Here is a 16901-nt window from a genome sequence, read left to right on the forward strand (position 1 = left end):
CTCAGAATCCTGAGGTACAAAGAACATTATTTGCTGTATTCTTAATTATCTATATTTCAACAATGGTGGGAAATATTCTGATTATCATAACTGTCATTAGAAGTAAGAGCTTGAGGTCCCCTATGTACTTCTTTCTTGCCTTCCTGTCTTTTATGGATGCACTCTATTCCACTATCATTGTCCCTAAAATGACCCTAGATATGCTCCATGAAAAGGCGACCATTTCTTTCCAAGCTTGCATGGTGCAGCTCTTCTTAGAACACCTATTTGGTGGGGCTGAAGTTTTCCTCCTCGTTTTTATGGCCTATGATCGCTATGTAGCCATCTGTAAACCCTTATATTACTTAATCATTATGAGGTGGCAGGTATGTGTTCTGCTTTTGGTGGCATCCTGGACTGGAGGTTTTATGCATTCATTACTCCAGCTCCTTTTGGTAGTTAGCCTCCCATTTTGTGGACCCAATGTCATTGATCATTTTGCTTGTGACATGTACCCTTTATTGGAACTTTCCTGTACAGATACCTATATAATTGGCATCTCAGTGGTAGCCAATGGGGGAATAATACGTACAATTACCTTTTTGCTATTGCTTATCTCCTATGGGGTCATTCTACACTCTATGAAAACACAATGTCTGGAAAGTCGACAAAAAGCCCTTTCTACGTGCATCTCCCACATCACAGTTGTTGTCTTCTTCTTTGTTCCTTGTATTTTCATGTATGTTAGGCCTGTCTGTACCTTCCCCATTGATAAATCTCTAAGTGTCTTCTATACTATCATCACTCCTATGTTGAACCCTTTGATCTACACCCTGAGAAACACAGAGATGAAAAATGCCATGAGGAAGCTTTGGAAAAGAAAAGTGATGTCCAGCTGTAAAGTAATGGATGTCCTGGTCAAGCAATGATGTTTCACAAAAGAAAGGATAAAATGTTTTTAAATTCCTAAAACTTTGGTTTTTGAGGCGGAATAAGAAGATCCTGAATAAGTAAAGAAAAAAGGTAAATTTTATGTGATTAACATTAGAAACTCCATTTTGATTGTTTTTGTTAGAACTATTTCTTTTAAACTATGATGGTTTGACGAAAAATGCTATCCATGTCCAGATAGACAGATGGACTCTGACTGAAGCATAGTTTTCTCTTTATTTTCTTTTCTCCTTTTTTTTCGGTAACGTGTCATGTAGAAATGTTTTGCATAATTTCGTATATATAAAACACATTGCGTTTCTTGTCTTTTCAATGGGTTGGGTAGGGTATGCATGGAGAGAGATAATTTGGAACTAAAAACAAAATTTTTAAAAGAACCTCGTGGTTCATAAGGAAAATATCAATTCACTTTCTGACATTTTTAAGAGCAATTAACTCTTCTAACAAAGATGCAAAGATCATGCTGTGAATAATATGGGTCAAATATGTTTAATGATGGGAAGCGATATGCCACATGATGTGTTTGTGGTGTGGCAGTGGATATTCTAGGGAAGAGGAAAAAAAAACCTAATTGTTATTATTGCTGTAGGTTTTTAAAAATATAAATAAACCAGTTTCACATGTAAAATTTAATTTATCATCCTAAAACTCCATGTGAAGGCTTAAAATGTGATGTAAATCTGGGAATATAGGAATATTTCTTTTTAACTTGGAATACATATATATGTATATATATATATATACATATATATGTATAAACATGCAAAAAGATATATGACTTGAACTTTTAAAATTAAATAACATATTCTAATTGTTTCAAATAGTGATATAAAATAATGCTGCCAATACTTACATCATAAATTTATGTTTATTAACTTTTCAGAAAGAAAGGTATTATGTATTGTTGATTCAAGTTTTGGAGCTGTAGTATATAAGAACAAGGCTTACATCACTTCTGACTCTCTATGAATTATTTAACCTCTCCTAACCTTTATAATTGTTGTTATTATGATCAAGAGTGATAAAAATAACCTCATTCAATTTTTTCTTTGGATTCTAATAGAAACTTTCCTAGACAAGATGTTATGAGGGTATTTTTGTTTGTGTTTGCTTCAATTTATATTTGATGTCCTATAGAGTATGGTACAGCTGTAATTTCATGTAACAGATTTTTTTTAGTTGATTAACAATATTTGTGAATGCAAATCCACCTCAATAGTAATCTCAATGAAGTCATCTTCAGTACAACTCTAAAAGCAGTAAAGACAACAAGAAATTTTATATAAGTTGTAGTATTTCCTCAAAGTTTTGATCTTTTTGGCTAGGTGCCTAATTTGAAAAACTGTTCATCATTGCCTGAACATTATTTGTGTTTGAAGTGTAAATATCTATTGGAAGTTTCATGTTAACAATTTGTTGATCACAATTACATCTGAGTGATTGTGCTCAATAATTAATTTAACCTCATGCCACTAGACACTTCCTTCAAGAATGTTGAGATCTCAATTTGTACTCTGTGTATTTGTCAGTTTCTGTTGCATATTTCAAGACACCAAAAGAGTTCTAAATAGGTATTTGATAGGTGCTACTTTTTGAAAGTGTCCTGTGATGTACTTTACTATTTCCATAATGACCTTCAATGATCTTCATTGAATACAAAGTCTAGATACCCCAAGACCTAGAATTGTCATCTTTTGTTGTTTTTCTCTGCTGCACCAGCAATGTATAATAAGACCTGGGACTTGATTAGATGATGATGGTGATGGTGGTGGTGGTGGTGGTAATGAGTATAATATTAGTTATATTCACATATCACTTTGCTTAATGGCAAGGCAGTGATAACACTAATCAAGTAGTGATGTAGTTACATAAGAGAAGGCTTTTTAACTCTTAGATTTTGTTTTCTTGAGGCCAAAAAGAGTGGTTCCTCAGTAAGTATAGAAGGAAGTCACTTTCTTTCTTATCAATTGTGATATATTCCTTGCCTGGTACCTTTCCCCTAGGATTATTTTGCTGAAATAATTTCTTTAAGCACATCATGATTTTTCAGGAAATTGTCTGTTTAGTTTGAATAGGGGCCATGCTTAATGAAAAATAGCTCTGTTGAACCAAAAGACATACTGTGAATGATATTGTTCAAATGGGGATGGATTCAATCAAAAGGATTTACTATTTGTATGATTTGTTTCTGGAAGATTAGCATGTATTTTGGGAAAGAACTGATGGAGAGATAAACATAATAGATGATAGAGTGAATATTCACATGTAAATATGTATGTAATCTTTACTGAATGAAAATAATGATGCTATAAGTTGTATATATAGATCAACTAGCTTCATGTATAATGTTGACCTATGTGATTTTACAACAGATTAACATCAGGTGCTATAATGTTCTATAACATCTATATGAAAGGATATTATGTTTTGAATAGTGAATGTCTTTTGAGGAAAATGTGGCATATAGATAACAATATCGGTATAGACATATATGTATATTAAAGGATATGCATAAATAAAAGCTATGCGTGATCTGAACTTTAGTAAGTTAAATGTTATTTTCAAATTGCCAATACTAAATAATAGTAATAATAACTAATAATATAATAATAATTTTGTTGTTTTATAAAATTTTCTTATCTTCAAAGAAAAATCCTTCCAATCACAACACTATCTTGTGTTATTATTTTTCAGGTCTTTGGTAAATAATTCATACATGATCAATTCAAAATTACGGAGACTTTACTGTCATTTTTCAATATGGTGGCTTTATTCATGTCATCATTGGGAATTATATCTATTGTCCTTGTTTCATGGATAGTCAACCTCTTTTTTCCTGTTACAGGTGTCTTTGTTTCTGTTTGCATGTATTCCCTTATCAGATGAAATTCAGATTTGTAACATGCTGCACCCACCATGCATCTTTCCATTTCTGTTTGGACAACCTTCCTCCTTGATTCTTTTCATGTGGTGTTTTTCCAACATTCATAGTCCTGCAGAATTATATGACAGATATTAATATTAAAGTATTAGTCTTATTGGACAGAAAAAAACTTTAGGATAGTTAAAAGCACTGTGAAACTTACTAATGACATTTAGCTCGTTCTTCTCTATCTTCAATTTGGTTCTAACTCATCACTAATCTTAAGTTCTGGTTCGGGATCTCACTTTTTATCATTTCTATCTTATCCCTATCTATTGATTGATGAATTGATAAACGATAAACGATATGGGATAATGGTCTCTGCTTTAACACTGTTCAATTTCAATGTACATGTATGTATGTTTTATATGTACATAATGCACACATATATTGATATTGTATATGTGTGTATAAATGTGTGTGTTACATAATACCTTTGTGGGTTCTATGGTTCTGTGAATGGATTCATTTCTTTTACTTGCACATCATCCTTCTGACATATCTTGACCTTACAGTTTACTTAAATTCCCAGATTTACCCATATTCACATTTGTCTAGCCACTTTTAGTCCAACCCACACCAATCACACTCCCATCAAGCTATATTCATGACATATTGTCATATGTGTAATCTTCCTTTCTCCCTTATTCCTAGATAATTTCTCCTTCTAGCTCTGAGATCAGAAATCATAATGCCACTAACCTTGTTGGCAGTATCATTACAATCATTTCCCTATGATTCCACATAATTTCTTTGTGACATCCCATCCCCAAACATCTCTGCCTGGCCATAACTTTTCCCATTATGGTGTCTTCTCCTGTTAGGACATAAGCTCTTTTAAGACAAGGATTATATTACTCTTTACACTTCTGCTTCTGTTGCCCATTTTGGTTTCCAATATATAATAAGTGCTTATTAAATGATTTATTATTCATTCATTATGCATCCATCCTATCCAGTTGAATTTTTTTAGGCCAAATGTAGTAAATGCTCCACGTTTCAGTCAACTTGGCCAACTGATTCTCTTTAGATGGCATGACATCTCTCATCTCAATGCTATAACATAAAAATTCCCCAGTTCTTAGACTAATAGCCCCCTAAGGTTGATCTCTTAGAATTCATAGCTCTATTCAAATCTCAGGCTAAATACCACTTCCTATAGGAGGATGAATTACATGTGTGATATAGGTAGATAAATAGAAAATAGAAAGAGGAGAAGAAAAAGAAACAGAGAGACAAATAGAGAGATAGATATAAGTATAGCAAAAGTTAATAAATATGGTATACAGCTATAATTGTAGAGAAAAAAGATATTTTCAATCTTTCAATCTCTATCTATCTATCTCTCTATCTACCTATGGAATATGTATGTACACACATACATATATGCCCATGTATTACAAACTTGGAAAGAGGTATGTGGTAGAAAATATCTGTATATAATGCTATTTTTCCATAATGAATGTGTTTTGGGAGATATTCATTTAGTATTCACTTTATAATATGTTTTCTGAATCATTTCCCTTTGCTTACTTTTTTTCCCTTCACTCCTTTCTCATTTTCTTTTATTTTTTTTCCTCCTCACATTTTTTTTTACTTTCTTGTTCTTTTGATTTTGCAATTGCCTTACCTAGATCTTGTGGTTTATAATCTGACTGATTAAAACACTTTCAGATTTTCCTCATCAGGGAGAAGTGTTCTTGTCCATGCACCCTAAAGGTGGTTTCTGAAATAGCTTGAAGGTAACCCTTTTGCCAGAGGAGAGAAGAACTGTACAATCTTGTGTCAAAGAGAGCAATGCCTAATGACAACCATAGATAAGCAGAGTATCTCAAAGGAGAGATGATGAAAATAGTAGAGCACTGCCCAGCAGAAACTCTATGCCTGATGGAGAGTTCATGCCTGGTTGACATGGAAAACATTTCCCAGAAAAGAATATGCTGAATGGGCTTGGAGATTCTTTGTTACATATGAAGAGATAAACCATCTTTGGGAAAGAGGAAAAGGGATCAGGCCCCTGTTTACTATGGAAGCTTGCAACTTCTCCTTTCTTTCCTCCAAAGTCATTTGCTAAGTGTTTTAGTTTGCAATTGTAAATGTTAGTAATTCCATAATATAGTTGTTTGTCTTATTTACTTCCTGATATCTATCCTTTCAGCCAGATTCAACTCTAAATCTTAGCCTTTTGGCCTGCTCTGTCATATTTCTTTTCTCATGGTGAGTAACTTTCTATCACGTATTCATCTTTAAGACTCCAATGCCTACTTAAATGAGTTTTTTAACAACAAAAATTCACCAAAATCATCGCCATCATTATAATCTTTATCATCATCATCATCTCCATAAAGTAAAACAAAAAACCTTTCTTCCATGTCTTCACTTGACCCAAGTTGTCTCTTAAAGTAAAATCTTAGCATCTTATAGAGAGGGAAAAAAAAGTTCTAAGGGTGAGGGAAAGGGGAAGGTGTGGTTTGGCTAATAAATATAGCCTTAGAGGAGGAAACCTTGGGCTAGCCACAGGCTTTTGGATTTGATTCTTTGCTCTGCTGCATGTGGCCAGTTAGGTGTCTTAATGGATGGAGCACTGGACCTAGATTCAAGAAGACTCCTCCTCATGGTTTCAAATCTAGCCTCAGACACTTACTAGGTGTGTAACCATGGGCAAGTCACTTAACCCTGTTTTCCTTATTTCTTCTTCTGTAAAAAGAGCTGGTGAAAGAAATGGCAAATGAGTGCACTCCAATATCTTTGCCAAGAAAACTCCAAAATGGGGCCACAGAGAGTTGGACACAACTGAAATGAGTGAACAAATGCTCAAATGTCTATGGGGCTAGTTGAAATGTTTGAAATCAAGAATAGTATAGTGGAAAGAATGCCAACTTTAGAATCAGAAGATTTGGGTTCAAATTCTACACATGATAATCATTAATTATGTGATTTTTTTTAAAGTAAATTCAACTTCATGAGTTTTAATTTCCTCTTCTATAATTTTGCAGCTGGGGACAATATGGGTTTCTTAGGTCAGTGCCTTCTAGTTCCACTATTCTATGAGATGCTTGATTCTTGTACATGACATACAGACACGATTGAATGCAAACCTATACACATAAGCTCTTGCTCTGTTTCTCTAAGTATTCAAGTGTAAATGATCACATAACTTGGGAATATTCAAACATAGACTATAAGACAGTGGTAGGAAATCTGCTCTAAGATTTGGCACAAGAAAAGGATTACTAGCCACCCGCAATTCCATACTGTCATTTCAGATTCTGTATTTAGGCATCATGTGAAATCTCTGCATAATAAATGAGGGAATACTTTAGATAAAGCTATGTTGAGATTCTTTGCCTTGAACTGGCAAGGTTTTATCAGGCTTTGGCTGCTGTTCAGCACAACAGTGAGTCAGAGGTAGGAGTGCAAATACATCTCTATCTCCATCTCTATCTCTATCAGCTATATCTATGTCTGTGCCATCTACATAGACACATACACAGATATAGATAGTATATATAGATGGATGATAAATATAGAAATAGAGATAGAGATGATATAGAAACATAAATCATGTTGAACCTGCACAAATCTTAATATACACACATGTATGTACACACATATATGTATATGCATGTTGCTCATCCTTAATTTTCAGAGGACAAATGATGTCATGGAGTGGTGTCTTGAGTTGCATGTGAATTGGATTTAAGTGAGGTAGAGTCCCACAAAGCCATCAACCTCACTCTCCCTTCCTGAGTCATCGAAGCCCAGTGGCAAGACAAAAGTCAGAATGACTGGTGGTGGACCAGGATATGGTGGATTGCCTTGGTGCCTTCAATGTCTAACTAAGCTTTAAGCACTGCACAGTGCCTGCTTCAGCTGCCTACATTGTTGCTTGAACAAATTGTTCTCATCTACCCATTCAACTGCAGAAAGTCTTCACATCTTTGGGGTAGATATTCCCCTAACTTCCTGACAGATTTGATGCCTTCAACTCAGTTTAGCCCATCAGTTGAGATGGTCTACGGGGGGTAAACTCTGCACATAAAATAGCTTCTCTTTTTAATAATTTGTACTGATGTTTTCTGATTCTTTCTTTCTTTCTTTCTTTCTTTCTTTCTTTCTTTCTTTCTTTCTTTCTTTCTTTCTTTCTTTCTTTCTTTCTTTCTTTCTTTCTTTCTTTCTTTCTTTCTTTCTTTCTTTCTTTCAGCAGTTGGGGTTCAATGACTTGCCCAGGGTCACACAGCTAGTAAGTGTCAAGCGTTTGGTCTGAGACCAGATTTGAACTCAGGTACTCCTGACTTCAGGGCCAGTGCTCTATCCTCTGCACCACATAAAATAGCTTCTTGGAGCCACAAGTGAGAGTTTTGTGACAGGTAGACACCAAAGGTATATTAGCAGCCCTAAAAAGAGTTTGGCAAGCTTTTATACCAGAGGTATGAGGTAGTCCTTCTTGAACACATCATATATACATGTATAAATTTATGTGTGCATTTGCATATATTTACACACATGTCTATACATAAACACATGTGTGCATATCTACACTGTGCACATTTGTGTGCATATGTGTACATATAAATATATGTATATATTTAACATATACACACATATATTCATTTGCAAATATGTACATGCATTAGAATATATAATACATAGATAATAACTTGCTGTGATGAACACAAGGGAAAAGCAGTCTCTCTCTCTCTCTCTCTCACACATACACACACATACACACACACACATATGCACATGTATCCACACACAAACACACACATATATAAAATCAGCTAGGTGGCTCAACGGATAAAGTGCTAGAGACTGGAATCAGATAGACCAGTATTCAAATCCAGCACCAGACATTTCCAGCATTTTGACCATGGACAAGTCTGTCTTATTTCACTGGAGAAGAAAATGAACAAACCACTCCAGTAACATTGCCATGAAAGCTCCATGAAGACTATGGTCCATGAGGTCCAGAAATATCAAATATGACTGAATGACTGAAGAATAATAACATGCACATACACATACATACATATACACATGCATACATACATATATTTACACACATATACATGCATATATGTAAAATTGAAAGTTGATTTTAATTGTTTTGTTAAAACTATCAAGCTGGATTTAATATTCCCTTTCCAGCTTTCTTATCCCTGTAAATTTCACCCACCACTCACATTCGAGAGAAACTCACCCAAAGGTCATTTCTATCTTGTAATTACCTCCACTTTTGCAACCCTACTCATTATCCACTATCCAGAGACACTTAATTATGCTAAAAAATCAAATCTCATCTATTTAAACCATTGTAGCAATTACGGTTGTCTGAAGACTAATCTCATCACTTGAGAACCTTTGTCTTATGACTCAAATCACAGCTCGGCCATTGTTATAGGGGTTCAGAAGGAGAGGTCCAAATGGTATGTTCTTAATTCTGACTGTCATCAATAGACAATTGGAAGATGATATCTGTTGTTTGGGATTTTGCTGTACTAATTTTATAAAAGGTGCTGTCAGTCCTCAATGAAGGTCTTTGGTCATCCAGTGAGGCTGTTGATCAAATTTACTGGTTACTGTTAATCTAATAAATTGTGTTCAGAATTTTGCATCTCAGTTTACCTTAATGTCTATTGTAACACACACATACACACACATATATTAAACATTTCTTCATCAATATTTTTATCAACTTAGATATATCTTTCCCAAATTTCAGAGGTATACATTAGGCTCCCTCAATTTTTTTTCTACTTTTACCCTTGAAAAATATTTTGTGAGCTCAATTTTCTTTTCAGTGGAGTCACATGATGCAATTCGGATTGAGAATATTAGTTTCCTTGTATTGTGCAGAAGTCGTCTTTAAGGAAAGGGATCCACCAGTATGTGTCCAGCCATCTATCTGATCCCAGCAGCCATACACAATGAAGGTGATATTCAACCTGCCTTCCCCACTCCACACAATTCAATCAACTGAATTCTGAGATGACACTTAATACTCCTAGTATGTATGAAGAAACAAGATGAAACTAAATGCCTCTCAAAAAAGCCAAATGGATTTTTCTCAGTTTGGTTTAGCAGACAAAGGTATCATGGCTTTTGATCCTTTTCATAGGGAAGATAGCATCAAAAAAATAATCCCCCCATCATTATTAGATTCCAAAAGAGAGACTGAATCAATTAAAAATAACCACCTGAATCAATTCAAAACATACATTCAATTCCTGGTCAAAAATTTCCCCCTCCTAATAATTTTGCCCCAATCTTACCCTTGACTCTTGTAAAGCATTACTTTGACCCTAGGTAGCAGTTCGTCTCTCAACCCTATTTTGACAAGGAAGCTATCGAAAGAATTATAGGACAACTCTCAGCCTAGGCATAGATGAGTTCCTATCCTGAAACTTTACCATTAACATACCTCCACCTCTACCACTGTGTTACATTAGCCCTACTCAACACACTATCTGAAAGAAAAACTAGGCCAGGCCTGCTGGATCTCTAAGACACATAACCCATTACACAAATCTGAACAATTGATTGAATTCAAAAATACATTTCAGTTTAGTTCAATTTACTTCAATTCTATGAACATTTAACAAGTTCTTTTAAGAGAAGAATGTAGGTCTGGGTTCTAATGACACAAGAACAAACTAAACAAACAAAAAATAAGTTATCATTGACCTTATAAATGTCACATTTCTTTGGAGAAAATTAGTTGCAGACAGACATGTATATCTATATTTGTATACATATACACATACATACATATGTACACACATGTATGTGTGTACATATGTATATAGGTGTGTATATATGATTATGTGTGTGTCATATAGATAGATAGATAGATAGATAGATAGATAGATAGATAGATAGATAGATAGATAATGTCGTATGTGGGAGGGAGAACACTAACAACTTGGAAGTCATCCTGCTAGGATTGGTGTAGGAGTGAGCACTTGGTCTTAGCCTTGCCAGGACAATCCTAAGAATTCCTCAAGGCAGAGACAAAGAGGGAAAGTCTTGACAATAGTGGGCAACAAGGTGGTACAGTGGAGAGAGTGTTGGGCCTAGAGGCAGGAATTCTCAATTTTGTGAATTTGAACCTGTCCTCAGAAACTTACTATCTGTGGCACCCTGGTTGAGTCATTTAATCTTGTTTGCCTCAGCTTCTTAATGTACGAAATGAACTGGAGAAGGAAATGACAAACCACTCAAATATCTTTGTCAAGAAAACCCCTAAATGAGATTGTAGCTGAAATAAATGAACAACAATGACATTAATGATGGTGGGCAGGCTGTTCAAACTTAAGGAGCCTGGAGAGGGAATCTAGTGCATAAGAAGTGGCAAGTAGACCAGTCTGTATGGGATACAGTATCAGTCAGTCAATAAATATTTATGAAGTATCTACATTTTGCCGAACACAGTATTAACACTTACGCCCTCCCCGAAGTGCAAAATTATGTCCCCACTTTCAAGGAGCTCACATTCTACTACAAGAGATAAACTGTAAACACCCTTTAGGAACAAGGCATGTATAGGACAGATGGGGAATAATCAATGAAAGGAAAATGCTAAAAGTAAAGGGCATTCAGGAAAGCTTCTTGTGGGAGAAGGAATTTTAGTTGAGATTTGAGGGAAGCTAAGATATAGAGATGAAAAGGAGAAAAAAAATTCAGGTATTAGGGTCAGAAAGTGAAAATGACAGAAGTAAGAACATGGAAGGTTTTATATGGGAAAGAGCAAGGAAGTCAGTGTCACTGGATCATAGAATATGTGGGGTAGGGGGTTATAAGGTACATAAACCTTAGAAAGTTGAGAGAGGAGCAGAATGTAAAGAACTTTAAACACCAAACTTAGTATATTATATTAAATTCTAGAAATGACAGGAACCCACTGAAATTTATTGAGCAAGGGTAAGGGTGACTTAGTCAGACCTGTAATTTAGGAACATCAGTTGGACAGGTGAGTGAAAGATGGACTGTAGTGTTGGGAGATATTTGTGGCAAGGATGCCAACTAGTAAATTATGGTGATAGTCATGGCATGAGGGGATGAGGGCTTCTGGTATACATAAGGATATCATTCAATGAAACTAAAATCAGCAAACCTTTGTAAGAGTTTGGATATAAGGGGTGAGAGAGTGAGGAATCAATTACATATAATACCTACATTATGAATCTGAGTGATTGGGAGGATGATTCCTACTGCTCAATAACAGTAGGAGAGTTCAGAAGAGAGAAGAGTTTACAGTGGAAAGATGAGTTTACTGTGTATATGTTATCTTTAAGGTGTCCAAAGGATGTCTAGTTCGAAAGTGTGTGTGGAGGAGAAATGTTCTACCAATCTGAAAAGCCCAGAGATAGCCAAATCGTGAAAGGATTTATATGTCAGAGAAGTTTATATTTTGTCCTAAGGGTAAAGAGAATCACTGAAATTTTTGCTTAGGCAAAGACATATGGTGTATTCTTTATGAATATAAGTATTTGTAAGAGGATGAAACAATTTTGGTGCAACTTTGGCAAAATTCCTAACAAGAGCAATTATATATTCTCTGAGGTCCTCTGACATCATTGCATCACCAAGTCCTCACAGTGTCCAAAGAGCACATTAAATATATGTTTGCTTTTAGAGAAGAAAGATATGAAAGAGAGGCTAGGAGGTTTCACAAAAAGAACTATCCGTAACAGAAGTATCCCTCTCTCATAATGGAAGCATTTTTTCTGCTTCTTAAATTTGATCCTGCCTACAGAGGAAGGAAGAAGGGGAAGGAGAACTGAAGCCCTAGAACTGAAAGAATATCTCCAACCTGAGCACTGATGTTCTGAAGAAAGGATTTGGAATTACTATATTCAGGAGATTTTAAATCCAGGAAACTATGACCCACTCCTAAAGTCAAGGTACCAATTACCATGACTTTTCCTGCGTTAAAAACAGATCCTGCATTCTCTCATATCACATAATGTGGATTCTCTAGTTCAGTAGTTTTTTCTTTTTTTTAAGTTATCCATTTTATCATTGATTTATTACATGTGGTCCCAGAGAAGCCAAGCCTTGAGATGGCAATTTGGAGTAATTGGATAAGAAGGTGATCAAATCTCAGCCATGAGGCAACTTCATATTTTCTCTTTTTTCAATATTAAAGTTAAATATTTCTTTTTAGGTTTATAAATAATACTATAAGATATTAACTGATACAGTAGATAGAGAATTAGATCTGGTGTCATGAAGAGCTGAGTTCAAACCTTGACTCAGCTACTTACCAGCTGTGTGGCCCTGGGACAGTAACCTAACTACTATTTGCCACAACTTTTCCATCTGTAAAATACAGATAATATTAGGACCTAACTCCCAGGGTTGTTGTCAAAATCAAAGGCGAGAATGTCCGTAAAGTTCTTGTAAATGTTAAAGCTATATGCAAATGCCACCTAGGGATGATAGTGATATATCTTTTGTTGTTTTGAGCAAGCAAAGTAACTAACACAGACTTTCCCACGTCTGCATTTGAAACTAACTTTTTCTTAAAAGCCAATTCAACTTTGTTAAATTGATCTTGATCCTTCTCTGAAGTTGCAATTTCCAGTGTGAATTAATAAAAGATTAATAAGGCTCAAGTTGTGTCATTTGAATAAAGCCAATTGTGACCAGCTACAATTAGTATGTTTTTTCCAAGCTGACTTTCCTCATTCCAACTCTCTACCCAAACCAACAATTACCTATGTATGTAGTTTAATTATATGAAGGAGAATTCTTCTTTGAATTGTTTGTTGGAAGCTGCCATCTATAAGCACGTTTGCTATGAATGTCTCCTTATCCTGTACTATATGAAAAGTCTATATTCACAACTTTTTCCATTCAACCTTCTTCCTTTTCGTGTATTAACACTGAGGTAAAGCCAACCTCCTTGAAGGCTTTGCCAAGAGTAAGTAGCCCAGTATAATTTTATATCATTAGTACTTGAGTAGTACAGGTTGGTTTTGAGGAAATTTTCATCAGAAAGTTGGTCACCAGGATGTCTTATAGACATTTCTACTAGAATGTGAAAAACTTGCAAACATTCCAGAGTAAGGAATGCCTAAATAAACATAATAATATCAAAGGCTATTTGAAGTATTAATGCAAATATGTTTGGAGACCACAGCACATTAGAAGTGTTTGAAACTGATTTTGCTAGATTGTAATTAACATTGGCTTAAAAAAATAGAAATAAGGTATAATATTATACTCAATCTTCAACTCACTTGGGAATATAAATTTTATTTTACGTTTACATTGGGATTAGAAGGCACCAAACTTTCTTGGATTTTAAAGTGTTTTTTTTCTATTCATTGCATCATAGCTCCTTAATGATGAATTCATTCTTATGTGTTTGATTATGTGTGCTTCTGTCTGTGTGCGGGGAGAGAGAGAGAGAGATAGAGTAGATCATATCTGTAAAATGTGTTGATCTTGATATTGGGTATATAAATTCAAAACTGGGAAATATAACAAAGAAATATATATATATATATATATATATATATATATATATATATATATATATATATATATATATATATATATATATATATACATATACACACATATGCAATGTAATTGTAACAACTAAGTTTGTTACCAAATATAAGAAATGTATATCTCCCTCACTTCTTTGCAAATTAGAAATATGTGTGAAGAACACTATATACTTTTAGATTCAATATATTAGATAGTTCATTTTTATTCTTTTCACTCTTATTTTTGTTCTTGTTGTTCTCATCAATACCTGTGTGACCTTTGAAGAGTCATGTTGTTTCTTGAACTCTCAGTTTCCTCTTCTGTAAATTGAAGGGATTAGGCTCAATGATGATACAATGCCCTTCCAATTCAAACTTTATGTTCTTTTGAGTTCAAAGTTCATTTGCCTGATAATCATTTTCTTCAGTTAACAGATCAGAATGGTAAATGTTGAAATAATTTATTTCCTGAACAGAAAGTCAAAGAATTTACATAATTTTGGTTATAAACTAGTGGTGCATATTGAGATGAAATTGGAGCTTTGGAGACTTAGTATTTATAAGTAATATTCCTCTACTTATCCAGCAATGGAATTCTGAGAACAACTTTTTTTTTTTTACTTATATATGTTTTCTATTTGAAAAAAAACGAATTATCTTCTATAAACAAAGTTAGAGAGAAAAGAAAAGAGACTATATAATTTCCATTTGGAATGTGATGCTTCATGAGGAAAGAGATTCACATTCATTGGAGATTATTAAAAAAAATAAGGAATAACCTTGTTTAGGAATGGTGTGAAGGGAGTCTCCTTGAGGCATAGTTTTTACTTAATGGCTACTTAATTATATTTTGATTTGATTGAAATTTCAACAGTTGGATTCTGTCTTACCTGGCTATGTAATTCATACCTAATTATAATTGTTTTTCTCTCTTTTCAGGTGAACCAATTTTCACTTATGTGACCATCACCAAAAATGTAAAGATGGATGGTGCAAACAATGTTACTGAATTCATTCTTCTGGGTCTCACACAGAATCCTGAGATGCAGAAAATATTTTTTGTGGTCTTTTTACTCATTTACTTGTTGACTTTGGTAGGAAATCTGCTGATTGTCATCACCATTGCAACCAGTCAGATGCTAAGCTCACCTATGTATGTATTTCTTTCTTATTTATCCTTCTTAGATAGTTGTTATTCTTCTTCCATGGGCCCCAAAATGATAGTTGATTCACTCTCTTACAGGAAAACAATATCTTTCAATGCATGTATGACCCAGCTTTTTGCAGAACATTTCTTTGCTGGAGCTGAGGTCATCCTGCTAATGGTGATGGCCTATGACAGGTATGTGGCCATCTGTAAGCCCCTGCATTACTTGACCATCATGAGTAGATCAATATGTATTCTTTTGGTGGGATTGGCCTGGATAGGAGGCTTTGTTCATGCCACTTTAATTATTCTATTCATCATCTGGCTACCTTTCTGTGGTCCCAATGTCATTGACCATTTTCTTTGTGATTTCTTTCCTTTGCTGAAACTCTCTTGTGCTGACATCCATCCTTTTGGCCTTTTTGTTGCTGCCAGTAGTGGAATAATGTGCATACTCACTTTCTTCATGCTTCTCATATCCTATATCATCATCTTGAACTCCCTGAAGACTCACAGCTCAGAAGGGCGGTGCAAAGCTCTCTCAACTTGTGTGTCCCACATTGTGGTGGTCATTTTGTTCTTTGTGCCATGTATGTTTGCATATCTACGACCTATGACTACCTTTCCCATTGATAAGGCCATGGCTGTGTTTTATACAATGATAACTCCTATGTTAAATCCTTAATCTACACACTAAGGAATGAAGAAGTCAAAAATGCCATGAGAAAATTATGGAGCCAAAGAATGCTTTAGGGTGAGAAATAAACAATAATGGGAAGTGGCTATTAACATAAATGATAATAGTATAAAATATTTTTTGCTGATATTTTATTTCTAATAGCTAAATTGAACATAAAACTTACTTTTTAAATTTTTGCAATGATGGACAGAATAGTGGAATGCTTTGGCCATATTAATATTGCATTTTACAAACACAGCAGACAAAAGATCAAGGTGAAAAGTAGGAGACATGATTTGAATGATATTATATTTAAGTGGGTTATGAACATTGTTAAGGACTACTTCAAAACAGTGGACATTATTTGGTTAGAATCATTCTGGATGGCCTCTGTTGAAGTGATACCTAGACCTTTGCTTTCTCTTAAACAAATATTTTTCACTTGGAGAACGGCATAGACAATGTGAGGAATCATCAAGTTTATCAAAGAGGAGAAAACAGTAAACTAGGAAAGAGGCTTAATGTGCTGAAGGACAAAAGTAGGATATCCAAAGATCTTAAAACATGAGAATAATGAAACAATCCTAACTGGAAAAAAATATTAGTAATACATGTAAAAGAGCTAGAAATTATTTCGGATCTAATATATTCTAAGAACAATACTAGTTTTTGTGGATACAAAGACACAAAACAAAACAAAAAAAGTCTTTATCCTTAAGC

At 34.5% G+C, this 16901-nt stretch overlaps 2 protein-coding genes across 3 annotated transcripts in view; both read left to right on the top strand.

Moving 5' to 3' along the window:
• The window catches only part of LOC110199605 (olfactory receptor 4A47-like), a 2490-nt gene extending 1582 nt beyond the window's left edge, over positions 1-908 (top strand). The window contains exon 2 of one of the 2 annotated variants that reach the window (XM_078148146.1): positions 14-908. In XM_078148146.1, the coding sequence (XP_078004272.1) occupies positions 14-908 (895 nt within the window). The other variant, XM_078148145.1, reaches the window with a different exon arrangement.
• A 14430-nt stretch (positions 909-15338) lies between these two features.
• On the top strand, positions 15339-16187 carry LOC110199495 (olfactory receptor 4C12-like). The gene has a single exon (XM_020974385.2). It carries the CDS (start codon positions 15339-15341, stop codon positions 16185-16187), a length of 849 nt encoding a protein of 282 aa, XP_020830044.2.
• Positions 16188-16901: the final 714 nt, after the last annotated feature.

Source organism: Phascolarctos cinereus, unplaced genomic scaffold, assembly GCF_003287225.1.
Source record: "Phascolarctos cinereus isolate Bilbo 61053 unplaced genomic scaffold, phaCin_HiC Scaffold_9;HRSCAF=440, whole genome shotgun sequence".
Taxonomy (NCBI): Eukaryota; Metazoa; Chordata; class Mammalia; order Diprotodontia; family Phascolarctidae; genus Phascolarctos; species Phascolarctos cinereus.

Excerpts from the sequence above, each read along its gene's own strand:
- LOC110199495 (XM_020974385.2), top strand. The coding sequence starts at position 15,339 with ATGGATGGTGCAAACAATGTTACTGAATTCATTCTTCTGGGTCTCACA.